Here is a 15,855-nt window from a genome sequence, read left to right as displayed (position 1 = left end):
CAAATTTTTTGAAACACCCTGTATTCTGTCCATATTTGGTATTACAGGGCCAGTCAAATGTTTGCATGCACGCACACACACCTTCTAATTGTTTAATTAAGACACTTTGTGTCTTAAAGTAATGATGGATGTTGTTTCTCTTATACTCAGTTGAGCGGTTATTGACATGCGTATTAGTACAGTTGTGGAATAGGGCTATCATTATTATTCACTGTTTGATCTCAAATGTATTAAGAAGGCAAGAAATTACATTAATTAACGTTTGACGAGGCACACCTGTTAATTGAAAAGCATTCCAGGTGACTACCTCACGAGGCTGGTTAAGATAATGCCAATAGTGCATAAAGCGTCATCAAGGTAAACGATGGCTACTTGGAATCTAAAATATGAAACATATATATATATTTTAATTTACCACATAATTCCATGTACATTTCATGTTATTTGATCGTTATGATGCCTTTGGTATTATTCTACAATGTAGAAAATAATCAAAATACAGAAAAAACTATGAATGAATATAAGTCTCCAAACTTTTGCCTGAAACCTGAAACATATGTCTAAGTTCATCCTTGTGCCAGAGTCTGTCACACTTGGCAGAATTTATGACCCCATCAATCTTTACAAGATCACCTGAACCACCAGCCAGAAAAAAAAAGAAGAAGAAGAAAAAAAACAGCTCCAAAGAATCAGTGCTCCAGTGTATTTTACAGTGGGTTTCAGGTGTGGGTTTTTGGGGTGGGGTGTTTTTTTTGTATGCAGTCCTTTTTTAATCACCAAAGATGCTGATGGTATGCATAACAAAAAGGTTTGATTATGGCCTCGTCTGACCACAACACACAATGCCAAGTGTAGTTCTAATGAGGCTTGGTGACGTTAAAGTGCTGTATTTTATAAGATGCTCTCAGGATGGGCTTCTTTCTGGCAATACTTCCAAACAGCTTGTTGTTATGAAAGTGGAATTTAACAGTTTATTTTGAAACTTGGCAACCACAAGAATTGAATAAACTATGCAATTCTAAAACTGGCATCTCTGGGTATTTTCCCTGCATTTACCTTCATCCTCACTGTGTGCGGTATAGCGTGTGGTATAGCATGCTCCTGTAGGTCCAGGTCCAGCTGCTTCAGACATGTGAAACATTTTGTTATGGCCCTATTGTGCTTAATGGTGTCATTCATTTATTTATTTATACTTTTTTTTTATATCCATGATCTATATTGTGTGGGTCAGCACCCCCCCCCCCCCCCCCCCCCAAGTAATGGTTGAAATAGACATTTACATATATGCACCCTCATATTTCAACCTCAGAGAAACATTTATTTAAAATATTTTGGGGTGTCAATTTTGGCAGCAATCTTTTTTAAGAGAAAATATCAATTTTTAAAGTAGCTATTGTTAAAAGTAGCAATATTTTGTTGTTTTTATACGTTGTTTTTGCTCATTTTTTGATATGACCCTCATCATCTCTGTCTCATCTAGATGAAAGTGATTTCTAGGTAATAATTTCTTAATAGGTGTGAGAGCCGTCTGTAGGCAAACAGCCAAAAATACAAATGTTGTCATTCCCCCCCCCCCCCCCCCCCCCCAAAAAAAAAAAAAAAAATCTTTGAACTCTGAGACTTTGGATATATAACAGAACAAGCAATACTGAATATATTATTCTACTTATGCTTTAGTGAATATTTAAAATGAACATTTTTTTCCGGAATCCTTAATATACCTAGAAGTTTTTCCGTTTATCCTTTTGTTGCATATGGGGCCAGAGAGTGGGCTTTAGGAATGACTGGTATGTGTGATGGAACAGTGAGTTTTTGAGGATGCAGTATTTGTGTGCACCTGTGTGCAGGATAAGGTGTCCTGTAGACTCATAACAAACCTACAGACATTGTTTTTCTCTTCTCTCTCTTTCTCTTTCCAGCTAGCATGTGCCATTGACTTTTCTCAAGTGTCATCATACTTGACTGAAACTCAGTTGCAGACTTGGGGTCAAACGCTGAGGTGAAAGGTCACCTGCAGGCTCGTTTAACACAGATTCCTTTCCTTTTTTTGGAAACTATTTAGGCATGATAAAAAAAAAACACAGCACTAGCAGGTGTTATCTTGTAAAAGTAAACGAAATGGTACTTTTAACTTAGGTTGACCTTCTATGCCCTAATAATGTCATTTTTTCACTAATGTAGTTTATGCTTGTGTGTGGCTGTGTAAGGGGGATGGGGTGGTCATACCATATGCATGTCTTTATATACAGAATGAGAAATAATTATTCAGTAACAATATGATTGTAATGAACAACAAAAAAGGCTTATAGCCAAGAGTTGTTTCTAAAACATATTTATTAGTATGGTCCCTTTTTTTCTTGGTTGGGGGGGGGGGGGGGGTATTATAATTTAAATGTACTGTACATTATACAGGCATTAATGTGACAGTTGGCAAATATTCAGTAGTTTCTGTTTATGAATCAGAGAAATATTCAGAAGCTGCCACACTATAACCTGCATCCAGCAGCCTGCATTCCATGACTGAACAAGAACAGAGCATTCAGTTAATCACACACACACACACACACACACACACACACACACACACACACACAGAGACAGCTCTTTCTCCTACACTGAGGGTAGATCATGTCGAAACTGGCCTGCAAAATGCTTCCTTGCATCACAGTTTGTTTGTTTTGCCATCACCATCAACTGCTACCGGAAAACATTAATAAAAATATGGGAAAAAACCCTCTAATGATCGCAGGAATTTGACTGAACTGTCCCTGTATATAGAGATACAATATACTTTTATGCTTTAAGTAACCATCATTAAAGAGTGTTCTTGCTAGTACAAATCTGGTAACTGACATTGGTAGGTTACATGTTGGAAAATGAAATTATCTTTAGTGGCAATCTTCTGATGCCAGTATTGAGGAGAAAGAGCAAAATCATACTGCTGAGTATGTTTCCAAAGAGAGGAAAAGAACAGGATGATTTACATGCTGACTGAATCTCTCTCACTCACACACACACGTGCGTGCATGCACACACAGCAGCCAAGTTTCGACTCATACACACTTATTCTTTAAAACATAAATAAATAGAGCTTCTCATGGCCGTGTGCGTGAGCTTCGGCCTGGTACAAATGGGTTCTAGGCATCAGATGTGACATCTATATCCTCAGATCCAGCCTGTTTGGTGGCAATTCTCCACCGGTTGATGTGGTGATTACCCTTCTTCTTTTGTGTACTCTCTGGTCCCTCTTCTTCCAGCTTCTGTCGTTTGTACTTGGTCCTGCGGTTCTGAAACCACACCTTCACCTTTTGGAGATTAGAGCACAGAGGACAACATGAGTGCAAAATGAAGCTTAATACAAAACGGTACATATATACTGGATTCAGTCCAAAAACGTGTGAGACCTGTGGATTACTAATGTAATGTAAAGTGAGTGATGATTGTTTTCTCTCTTTCTCTCTGTGTGAGATATATATATATATATATATATATATATATATATATATATATATATATATATATATATATATATATATGAATGATCCTGGTTGTCTTTTTGAATAACAACTGACTCCCGCAACTAGGTCCAGTGTGCATATATGCTGGAGTTTCTTGTACTTTATTTTACAGTGACACACCAGCCCTACCTATAGCACTAATGCCTCTTATAAATATGTTTGTAAGAGTCAAATGGGGGCTCAGTTTTGAGCTTGTGGTCATTTCATTTAATTCTACTTTAATTATTACATTTAAATTTTACTGGTTAAATTCAGAATTGCATTTTTTTTTAGCACTAACTAGGTTTTTACTTTGGGATGTATACTTTCATTCTCAGTAGAAACATATTTAACTGGAAGTTACTTTTTTCCCCCCTTTTACAAACTAAGTGCCTCTGACAGGATCCTTTGTCCATCATAAACGCCTTCTCCAGAAAACACTCACCATATAATGAGGTTGTAAATGATTTTCTTAAAATATGTGTCTTTGAAGCAGAATACTCTGTTGTTGCACAGTAAAAAAACAGGACCTAAAACAGATGCAAGACACATTTGCAGCAGAGCTTCACATGTGGTTGAAATGTTTGTCCATCAAAAAGCACCCTCTCCGGAAAACCACAAGGATCGTCACTGCTTCAGTTGTTATTAGTTACCACCACGTACAAACACTGTTGCACAGTACTTGAAAATTTGTACTTAAAATCACATACATTTCAACAGTTTTTCACTTTATATACCTTACTCTTGTAAGAAAGTGGGTCAGTTTTAGAAATACACTACACCTCACCACAAGTAATATACACAGTGTATGACCTGTAGCTCTGAAATTCTGCACCATTAATTTCCATCTCAAAAGGTCATTTTTTTGGCAGCAGAGAAACAGAAAAAACATCTGAGGCTTGATTTTTGGACTATTGTGGACCTGAAAATATACTCTGTGAAACAGTCCTCATATATATAAAAACAACACAAATATTAAAATGCAAGGACTTTATATTTAGTGTTTAAAGTTGAATTTGGATTGAATTGTGAGATTAGATTAGATTAGATTAGATTAGATTCACTTTATTCATCCCACATCAGGGAAATTCACGTGTTACAGTAGCAAGAAAATGTCAAACAGATAACAAATAAAACTGAAATAAAAATTAGACAAACGAAGGATTAAATACAAAGGGCTATTTGCATTATCTACCGTGAAAAAGTAGAGAAAAATTGCCTTATTGAGAGGCTCGGATTATGTATTATTATTATTATTATTTCAATTATTATTTATTTATGTCACAGTATGATCAGTTTGTCTGTTAAGTTCTTTTAACTACAAATTACATTTTAATTCCATCTAATTAGAAATATTTAATTTAATTCCATCTAAAATACTTTATGAGGTCTGTTTCAATCAGAGTATATTTTCAGGTCCACAATAGTCCAAAAATCAAACCTCAGATGTTTTTTCTGTTTCTCTGAGGCCAAAAAATGACCTTTTGAGATGGAAATTAACGGTGCAGAATTTCAGAGCTACAGGTCATACACTGTGCATATTACTTGTGGTGAGTTGTAGTGTATTTCTAAAACTGACCCACTTTCTTACAAGAGTAAGGTATATAAAGTGAAAAACTGTTGAAATTATGTGCTTTTACAATGTATATGACTTTACTGTTATATACCACAAAGTATTTTAGACTATTTAGATGGAATTAAAATGTAATTTGTAGTTAAAAGAACCTAATAGGCAAACTGATTACATTGTGACATAAATAAATAATAATTGACAAAATAATACATCATTTCACAATTCAATCAAAATTCAACTTTAAACACTAAATATAAAGTCCTTTCGTTTTAATATTTGTGTTGTTTTTTCAGTGAAAGTATTTTAGAGTGGAGATTTCAGAAGAATACGAGACATTTCCTTACTCTGAAGACAGACACTAAATGTCCATCCGGTCCAAAGCTGTTTATCTGTTAATCAGAGTTTTTGTTGAGTCGCGTGTGAATCGCATCAGCTGTGTGTGGAAATCACTGGAGCTGATCACCATACCGATAGAAACTGCGCAGTTAGAAACATGTTCATCATGTTTACAATCATTTCCATATTCTTCCTCTAAACGTCCAAGTCCTAGGACTTCCATTTCAGTGTAGCTTTGATTAAGCGTTTGTTTCAGGGACATCAGTTCGAGTTTTCAGGGACACGGTTTTCAGGTTGTTGCCAAATAACATACTTTTAATCAATATTCACTTTTATAATAACCAGAGCCCGAGTTTGTCTGTAATTTCAGCGAAGACGTAAATAGCGCTTCTGACATTTGGTGATTTTTACTAAACCGTTTACGGGGGAAAAAAAAGTTGTTATAAATATTTCATACAAATTTCATTGGTGGATTATTTCACTTTCTTTCTGGTTCAGCCTTGATGCTGTCTAGGATGTTTTTGATAGAAACACTACTATTAGTAAAATAAAATTTCACTGACCACAATTTCCAGTTCTTTACCACACTAACCTATTTCTATTTTTCATCTGACATTTTTAACTCCTTCCTGAAACCGTACTAAACCGTGAAATGTATTATTTATTAAGCATCCGCAGTTTTTTTTTTTGATATATCGAGATATTCTTAGACTGTTTCTGTTTTATATATTGCGCTTCTATTGTATCACAACAACAACAACAACAACAACAATAATAATAATAATAATAATAATAATAATAATAATAATAATAATAATTAATGCATTTCCACCATCATTTTTATTTCTTAAAGATTTTCAGTGCGCGCCTTGATTACTGTGAACCTTTTCTTCCACATTTAATTGTGTTTTGTCTCATTTTTCCATCACTTTATTATTTGTCATTAGCTTGTTATTAACAGTGAAGCAGTGAGAGTACATTGCTCTTTCATTCACACTGTTTAGGCTTTATTACTTTTATTCTGCATATATTTCAAGGCTGTGCACTGACTGCTGTCTGTGTCTGGCTGAGGTGAGATCTGGGGGATTAGTACTGTATGTACCTGTGTCTCGGACAGGCTCAGAGTGTTGGCGAGCTGTTTGCGTTCTGCTCCCACTACATAGTGGTTCTTGTCGAAAGCTCGTTCGAGGCGCAGGAGCTGTGAGGGGGAGAAAGCTGTCCGGATCCGCTTGGGCTTCCGCGCGAAAGGTCCATGAAGCAACAACGAGTCATGTGAGACGTCATTCCCTTAAAATAAATTTACAAAGAGAAAAAAAAAAAAGAAAGAAGTCACAAACAGGGACGAGAAAAGAAAGCTTGTGCAGTGAGCATAAAATATGCGCGACTCTAAATACACTGTAAAATGATTTGTTGTTTTAATTTAAAAAAGTTAGTGCAAGGGCTGCCTTAACATTTTGAGTTCATTGAAATTCACATAGTAAGTTAAATTGTTGTGAACTTACTATATTAATTTCAGTGAACTCAAAATTTTAAGGCAGCCCTTGCACTAACTTTAAGTTAAAACAACAAATCATTTTTTACAGTGTACAAGGAAAAGTTATTATCTCATGCGGACTGTGTGTGTGTGTGTGTGTGTGTGTGTGTGTGTGTGTGTGTGTGTGTGTGTGCGCGCGCGCAAAAACATATCAGCATATAATAACAATGAGTCATTGTTATATTCCTTCCTTTCTTATTTATTTATTTATTTACACACATACCGTACATGCGCACACACACACATACATACATACACATACATACATACAAACAAACAAACAAATGCTTTAGGGCCGTGTTGGAATCCAGTAGGCTTTAGCATTAAGTTTTTCGTGATATATGTGCAGTGTCCATTTGTTATATTTGTTATTTTGTACGGTGAAGGCTCTTATGTGTCTTTTGCCATCCTTGTCGCACTAGAAATATATCAAAAATAAAATGGCTGCAGTTATTTTTTAGTGTTTTCATAAAAATACGCAAAATAACAAAAAACAAACAAACAAAACCCCACAACAACAAAAACCATCCGTCAGTTGACCCTAACTGTTAGGATTTATAAATTAATAAGTGTCATGTATTCTTTTATTATTATTATATATATCCAGGAGGAAGTTATTTGAAGTGTTATACTACAGAATGACTTAACAGTCGGCTAAAAGATTGATTTTGTACATTTTCATCATTATATTAAGTGACACTTGTTATTGTTGTTCTTGTTCCCGGCTGAATGTTTTTGTTCACGGATCATCACAACAAACTGATAATTAGACTCCATCACTATATTTACCTTTATTTTACCCTCTGGACCAAATGAACGCTCTTTATATACAATTAATTAAAACCACAAACGGGATGGATCAAATCATAGTGAATGAAGGAAGGGAAAGTTCAGCAGTGCTATGTTCAACATTCCTGGTGATAAATACTATAACATCCTGTCAACAGAATTCTTTCTGATTTCAACAGCAATTCTAATGACGTAAGCTCGTGACCTTGATAACATGAAAAACACAAGTTGTTCATCTCAAATTCTGTGAAATTAGAGTTCGCTGTATATTTCGTCCAGTTGCCATGTGGTGTGTGGCCTGTAATTTAATCCTATTCTGGGAGAAAATATTTTGTGCTTTTGTGTGTACTGCTCAAAGATGGAGCTGATGAACAGAGTTAGGTCGCTAGTCGTCAGAGCTGGGCAAAATGAGTTTCATTACAGGTGGTGACGTCTGAAAAAAAAAAGTCATGCATGAAATATCATTAGTCTAAGAACTCTTGCTGAAAAGAATATTTCAGATATTACTGTCTCGCAGTACATAGAACCTTTAGGCCTAACCAACGAACATTCAGTCTGCATGGAATTAATAATAATAATAATAATAATAATAATAATAATAATAATCTTTTGGCTGCTCCCGATTAGGGGTCGCCACATAATAATAATAATAATAATAATAATAATAATAATAATAATAATGTCTGCTAATTTAAGTTGATAACAGATAAAAAAAAATATTCAGTTAATATTGTGACACCTTATAGTCTAAGTGTCGACACTAGGATCTGAAAAAGAAACCTGATTTGGTAGGTGATAATAAATTAACCGATATAAACATCAGATTCATTTTGGTTAATCTGATACAACGTGCTGTCTTGATCCTCGACATTTACCTTGAAACCGATGCCCAAAAAATCGGTTTCGCATGACCCATGGGTAGAAATTGAGAGGCTCGCGGTGCTGCGTACTGAAGAAGTGCGGGTGCTGAAGGTGCGCGCCGCCGAGCTGGTGCGGGTGCACGCCGATTGGCGCGTGCTGCACGGACTCCGGGAAAACGAGCTCGGGGTTGGGATAAAGCGCGCGACCTGCTGGGCTAGGATAAGCGCTCAGAAAACTGTCAGTGGGGGCTGGGTAGCTTAGCGCGGTGGGGCGGATAGGGTCTTCCCCCGTTAATGGGCTCTCCTTCGCCACCAAAGACTCAATAGTGAAACCGCGCTTCCCTGCTGATGAGAACATAGTCCCTGCCCTGCCCTGTCCGTCCCGCCAAAGTCCAGCAGCTGAAGCGCGCCTTTACTTCCCTCTCGAGACCTTTGGAGTGACCTCTGTCAGAAGGCAGTCCTTCCTCACAGAGGCATTGTGAAAGAAAAGCCGCAGTAAAATAACACGGACTGAAAACAACTTTAACAACGCAAACAGCGGTTCAGCGGTACATCCATGAATCCAGCAGCGTCCGCGCGTTAAGGAAGAAGCAGAAGTGAAGCGAGACAAGCTGCAGCTTCGCAGATTTGGAGTGCAGGGGCGAAACACAGTGTCACGATTGGCTCGCTCTGATTGGACAGAGGCTGAGGGCGCTCGGCGCTTATTGGTGGGCGGCCTTTACATTCATTTAAGCACCATAATGAACTATTAATTTGATCATTCACTTACTGCCTCTAACAGGTTAGTTTCTCCGCAGTGGATAATCAAACCCAATTCAATTCAATTCAATTCAATTTGATCATTTTCTTTCAGCGAAACGAATAAAAAAAATTACACCTAGTTTCAAATCACACCTCTTTCCTTTGGCTGTCTTTTCTTCATCATCATCATCATCATCATCATCATCATCATCATCATAATCATCATCATCAATAACAACAACAACAACAACAACAATAATAATAATAATAATAATAATAATAATAATAATAATAATAATAGCTACTAATGCTCTGTTCAACCGAAAACATCACATCTTTGTTCCATTCTTGTTTTTCCTTTGCTAGACCTCATATGCAGTTCCGGAAAACTTCCTCTGCGCTCGAATGAGCTGAAGAAACTTTCTCTTTTGCTCATGGTGAAATTTGGAAAGAGCTTCAGGAAACGTTACATACAACTGCTGTGTATATTAGACCTCCATTCTTAAAAAAAATGTTTAACCTTCAATTACCGGAGGAGAATAATTTTCCAGAAAGTCAAATTTTATGAGGCAGCTTATCAATATTGTAAATTATAGCCTATAGTTCTCATAGGTTCAAATCACCATAACTGTTGCAGTTCAAAGTGTTCTCGCTCTACCGCATCTGCTTTTCTTTTCAGGGCTTTTTAATGAAAAGCCATGACCCGTCTTATATACAGTAACGTATTAACTCAGAGTTTCCAGAGCTGGACATCGATAAGAATCTGAGAGAAAGCCAGACCCCACCTGTTTCTCCAGCTCACACACATCAGCCATTAAAGCTGTGGGCTATACGGGCCGGAGTTTGGAGTTTGGGTCGCACTTATTAAAATATATGCTATGAACTGAATATGTTTCAGTGGTTTAAGATGTGAAAGATATGAAAAGCACACATTAGTCAGTTTCGTGCTGAGTTCATGAACTTCTGCTGCACTATTAATTTCCAGGCCATCTCGCTTTTCCTGAAGGGTCGGTCAACATGCGTTTCATCTTGTGGTTTTAAAGGTAATGATTAGCCACTTCATAGGCTCGTTAGCTTCAGTGCACATTAGAAAATCATTAGAGCTGAGCATTAGTGGGCAGAACAACATGTTGAGCGCCTATTTAGAAAGCAAAGAGCCCGTGAACATGCACACTCGGCATTCGCAGTGGATCTATTACCCAACAAAATACGTGTCTTCATTCTCATGTCTTATATTTCTGCAGCAGTGTGTTTGTAATTATAATAATTGTAAAAACACCCCCAAAAAACAAACAAACAAAACAAAAAACCTAGACCAATATTTATAGAACATAACAACTGGCAATTTAATGAGTTTTGAGCCCGGCTTTTGTCACAAATTCTCCATTTTCATTTGGTTATTTTAAATTTTATTATTTTTAACGTGCGACTAAGTTGCAGCAACATTAAAAGAAGCAAACAAACAAAAAAAAATTTAAAAATGAAGCTGAAAGACATCTCTGGCGAATTTCGTTTTGAAGTTTAGGCGACGTGTAACCATTTATATTTAATTCACTATAATTATTATTATTATTATTATTATTATTATTATTATTAATAATGTATTTTCTATATAACATTACTACTACTATTCTTGTTGACAACACCATTAATAATAATAATAATGTTATATAGAATGTATATATATATATATATATATATATATATATATATATATATATATATATATATATATATATATATACACACACACACACACACACACATTCTATATAACATTAATACTACTACTACTCAATAATAATAATAATAATAATAATAATAATAATAATAATAATAATAATAATGAGGAGTAGTAGTAGTATTAATGTTATATAGAATGTGTATATATATATATATATATATATATATATATATATATATATATATATATATATATAAAGACGACGCTACACCGTCTCTCGTAGACGAATGGATGCCAACCATAATGGTTGGCATCCATTCGTCTACGAGAGACGGTGTAGCGTCGTCTTTATATATATATATATATATATATATATATATATATACACACACACACACATTCTATATAACATTAATACTACTCATCATCATCATTATTATTATTAATGGTGTTGTCAACACTATACAAATGGACTATACAAAACCATTTTAAATGCGCCGCTCTGAGTTGCTTGTGCATTTCTGTTGCTTTACGAAGACAAAAGCAAAATCTTCTCAACGGCCAATTAAGTCACTGCACTGCATTTAGTTTAAACGACAGATACATTTCCAATATTCCCACTCTTTAATAACTGTGTCGTGCCGTGAAAAGCTGTGGAACCTGAAGGGGAGAGAGAGAGAGAGAGAGAGAGAGAGAGAGAGCACCCACCTGCCTAGAACCCCATGCACACTGGGTGTATAGGTACGCGCTCACCACTCACATACAAGCATTTAATACACATCTATAGTTTATAATTGCTATCTTCCCTTAAAATGTGCCGGGGTGGGGGTTGGGTGGGAGTGGGGTAGAGATGGGGAGAGCGAGCCTCACCCAATGTTTCTGTCTGCCACTTTTCTCTCTCGTTCCGTAATTAAGAGCTCATGGAATCTGTAATGAATACTAATGGAGCAACCAGCCATCTGCACAAACACAGAATTAAAATCTACCATGCTGAGAGGGAGAGATAGATTGTGAGAAAGAGAAAGAGGGACGGAGAGGCAGAGATGGGAGGATGGGTGAGAGATTTAACCTTGCAGAAAACTCAGGCGTGAGGAAATGGAGCTATGTGGAGATTTTAAACACACACACACACACACACACACACACACACACACACACACACACACACAGAGCAATATTTGGACCCCAGTTAGGCAAAGTGGAAGTGGGATACATTACAGCTGTTGATTCAAAAACAATATCAATATGCATAAAAAATAAAAGCATGCATATAAATACCAGTGTGGCTCCATTCATTTGTTTATAAATGCATTGCCAAGGAACGTTAATTTACGGACCTGCGCTCACTAACTAGCTGACTTCGTGACCCCATGTGGCTTAATGATTACCTGAGATTGAAATGCATTAGTAAAACAACCTCCACAAGTTCTCAGCCTAAGAACTGTTGAGCTCCAGTGCAGTGGCATGAAACACGGCAAGTGAATTTGAGTGAATGTTCTCCCCAAATGAACTATGTTGTGGCAGTCCTTCTGTCCACTGCTGCCCTCTAGAGGTCGGGGTGGGGTGGGGTGGTTATAGTAACGGCGTGAACAGATCAGAAAATGTACGTCATACTGTAATTATTTCTGTAAATCGCAGTGGATATTTAATCAACTTCAGCATTATTAAGCCCGTGTTAGTGGGCATAATTACTATATTAAATAGACATAACATTAATAGGTTTTCACTAAAGACACTAACTCTTTACCTTTTCTTCAACAAAACATTCACAAACTTCAATATATTTTCCCACAAAATATATGTAGGCTATCATTTACATCCCACTGAATATTTAAATTAAACGCAAACTACCATTCTTGGGGGGGAAGGGTAAGATTTTAAAAAAATTATTCTCAGTCTTCATAAACTCACAAACTCCGCCTCCTTGTACCTGGGGTCTGAGGAGGCTGAGGAAGAGCCGCTCCAACGTCTTCATCAGATGTGAAGTGAGTGCCACGGGCACTCACTTCACATCTGATGAAGACGTTGGAGCGGCTCTACTCACTTCACATCTGATGAAGACGTTGGAGCGGCTCTTCCTCAGCCTCCTCAGACCCCAGGTACAACATGCCCAGGACTGTCTGCAGTTTGCGTACCGGGCAGGTGTTGGTGTGGAAGACGCCATCCTCTACCTGCTACACCGAGCCCACTCACATCTGGATAAGGGAAATGGCACAGTGAGGATCCTCTTCTTGGACTTCTCGAGTGCCTTCAACACCATCCAGCCCCTTTTGCTTCAGGATAAACTGAACAGGATGCGAGTGGACCCCTGCCTGGTCACCTGGATCTCCAGCTACCTCACCGACAGGCCGCAGTATGTCAGGCTGAAGGACATCACATCTGACACTGTGATTAGCAGCACCAGAGCACCCCAGGGCACAGTGCTGGCCCATCTTCTCTTCACCCTGTACACTGTGAACTTCTGCTACAACTCGGAGCTGTGTCACATTCAGAAGTTCGCCGATGATACAGCTATCATTGGGTGTATCAGTGATGACAGAGAGGAGGAGTATAGGAGCCTGGTGAGGGACTTTGCTGTGTGGTGCAACAGGAACCATCTGCAGCTCAACACCTCGAAGACCAAGGAGCTGGTCATTGACTTTTGGAGGTCCAGACCAAGGTCACGACCAGTTCTGATCGAGGGAGTCGAGGTGGAGGCTGTGGATTCCTATAAGTACCTTGGGCTGTGGCTGGACAGCAAACTGGACTGGACTTGCAACACCAATCACTTATACAGGAAGGGACAGAGCAGGCTATACTTCCTTAGGAGGCTGCAGTCCTTTAACATCTGCAGGAAACTCCTGTGGATGTTCTATCAGTCTGTGGTCGCCAGTGTCCTGTTTTACACCGTGGTGTGCTGGGGAGGGCAGCACATCCAAGGAGGACACATCTAGGCTGGACAAACTGATCAGGTGGGCTGGCTCTGTGGTCGGCGTGAAGCTGGACTCTCTTGTGACAATGGCAGAGAACTATGGACAAATTATTGAACATCATGGATGATGCCAGTCACCCTCCGCGCAGCCTGTTCAGTGACAGAATGCTCCTTCCCAAGTGCAGGACAAACACACTTAAAACCTCCTTTGTCCCTCCGCCATCAGACTGTACAACTCCTCTCGGGGGGTGGGGGTGGGGGGGGGGGGTGTAACAGGAGGACAGGAAGGAGCAGTAGCCTAGCCTGACAATAAGCAATACTGGACAATGTGCAATATCTCACCTGCTGCCCCCTTAATCCTATTATATTTGTATGCAAATACTTAATTTATCTAGAAGTTTCTCTATTTTCTATTCTCTGTTTATCCTGTAATGATGCTGCTGGAGTCTTAATTTCCCTGAGAGAACCCACCCAAAGGGATCAATAAAGTTCTATGTAATCTAATCTCTTTGGTTACCACTGACCAAACATGAGCTTGTAGGCAAAATCATGTAAAATCTCTTTATCATTAACTCAGGCAAAACCAAATAAGTTTCCATAGTTTGTCTGCACATCTGAACAGAAAAAAAAAAAACTACTCATACTGTTAAGCATAGCTTATTCAGAAGCTGCTCAAAGATTAAGGCTCTGGGTTGCTGAACAGAAGGTTCTGAGTTCAAGCCTCCGTACCACCAAGCTGCCACCGTTGGATCCTTGAGCAAAACCTGAACACTCCTTGTTTCACTGACATGTATGTATCATATCTGGCCCCTACTTCCTCAAAAACTAGGACATGTTTCATTACTGTACCTCCAGTACATGTGTGATAAATCTTTTGTCATGAATGGCGAGCTGAGGAGAAGTGAGGACCCAAGAGCAGACTCAGAAAACAGGCAATGTAAAGAGAAAAAAAAAATTCTTTAATAAAGTAGAGGGCAGAAAGGCAAAAGGTACAGTAGGACTCAGGCAAAAATCAGTAGTCAAAAGACAGGCCAGGAGGGCAAAAACACAGAGGAGCAGGTAGACACGATCAGGGACAAAAAAAACAGGACAGAAAAATCTTCACAAAAACTGATGAACACAGGGACAAGGGAAATCCAGGCAGAGGTAGCAAAGGACACAATTCAAAAGAACAGGCAGGCAAAAACAGGGACAAAATACTGGACAGAAAAACTTGACAAAAAGAAAAATTCAGGCAGGGGGAATCAAGAAGACATAATACCAATGAGCTGTCGCGAGGAAAGAAAAGCCTACAAGAGAGTCTGGCAACTGGAGTAGCTCCAAACAGTTCTTCAAAAGCCCTGGCTGATGGGAGAGGAGTGGTAGCAGGTGTGGGAGGGCCGCTTCAGAAAATGGCCTTCAGCAAGGCAGGACTGAATTCCTGTCCTGGATCCAGCCTGGTGGAGCCGGCATGGAAGTCCCACAATTTAAGGCATGGATGGACTGGACCGGACTGTGACATCTTCTTCTTCAGTTTTCCAAGAACTGGATGAATGAATATGAGCCAAATAACAGCACAAAGGTTGCAGTTTCAGAAATACACAGTTTAATTGATCCTTGGGCTAATTTCTCACTCTCTATACTATTGGAACAGCTTTTGCAAGAATGAAAAAGCTGTCCCAATAGTATAGAGAGCCCCTGAACATCATGAACATCCCTGAAAGCACACTGTCTGAACGTCACCAAGACTCGTTGGAGCTACAGTTGAAATCATACATCATGGTCAGATAAGACCAAAATCAAACTTGCATGTTTGGTACAGGGCGGCACGGTGGTGTAGTGGTTAGCACTGTCGCCTCACAGCAAGAAGGTCCGGGTTCGAGCCCCATGGCCGGCGAGGGCCTTTCTGTGCGGAGTTTGCATGTTCTCCCCGTGTCCGCGTGGGTTTCCT

At 38.5% G+C, this 15,855-nt stretch overlaps 1 protein-coding gene across 1 annotated transcript; it reads right to left on the bottom strand.

The window, feature by feature from the left end:
• Positions 1 to 2,405: 2,405 nt before the first annotated feature.
• On the bottom strand, positions 2,406 to 9,159 carry emx1 (empty spiracles homeobox 1). Its single transcript, XM_060924686.1, has 3 exons — positions 8,605 to 9,159; positions 6,509 to 6,693; positions 2,406 to 3,305 (listed from the first exon to the last, which is right to left on the bottom strand). Exons 1-3 carry the CDS (start codon positions 8,945 to 8,947, stop codon positions 3,138 to 3,140), a joined length of 696 nt encoding a protein of 231 aa, XP_060780669.1. The 5' UTR covers positions 8,948 to 9,159; the 3' UTR covers positions 2,406 to 3,137.
• Positions 9,160 to 15,855: the final 6,696 nt, after the last annotated feature.

This window comes from Neoarius graeffei, chromosome 7, assembly GCF_027579695.1.
Source record: "Neoarius graeffei isolate fNeoGra1 chromosome 7, fNeoGra1.pri, whole genome shotgun sequence".
Taxonomy (NCBI): Eukaryota; Metazoa; Chordata; class Actinopteri; order Siluriformes; family Ariidae; genus Neoarius; species Neoarius graeffei.
This window is presented reverse-complemented; position numbering and strand designations above follow the sequence as displayed.

Bases quoted from the DNA above. Each gene is read 5' to 3' on its own strand.
- emx1 (XM_060924686.1), bottom strand. From the start codon at position 8,947: ATGTTCTCATCAGCAGGGAAGCGCGGTTTCACTATTGAGTCTTTGGTG. The intron at 6,694-8,604 runs GTAAATGTCGAG...ATTTATTTTAAG, and splicing joins TTTTGGGCATCGGTTTCAAG to GGAATGACGTCTCACATGAC. The intron at 3,306-6,508 runs GTACATACAGTA...AATCTCCAAAAG, and splicing joins TGAGCCTGTCCGAGACACAG to GTGAAGGTGTGGTTTCAGAA.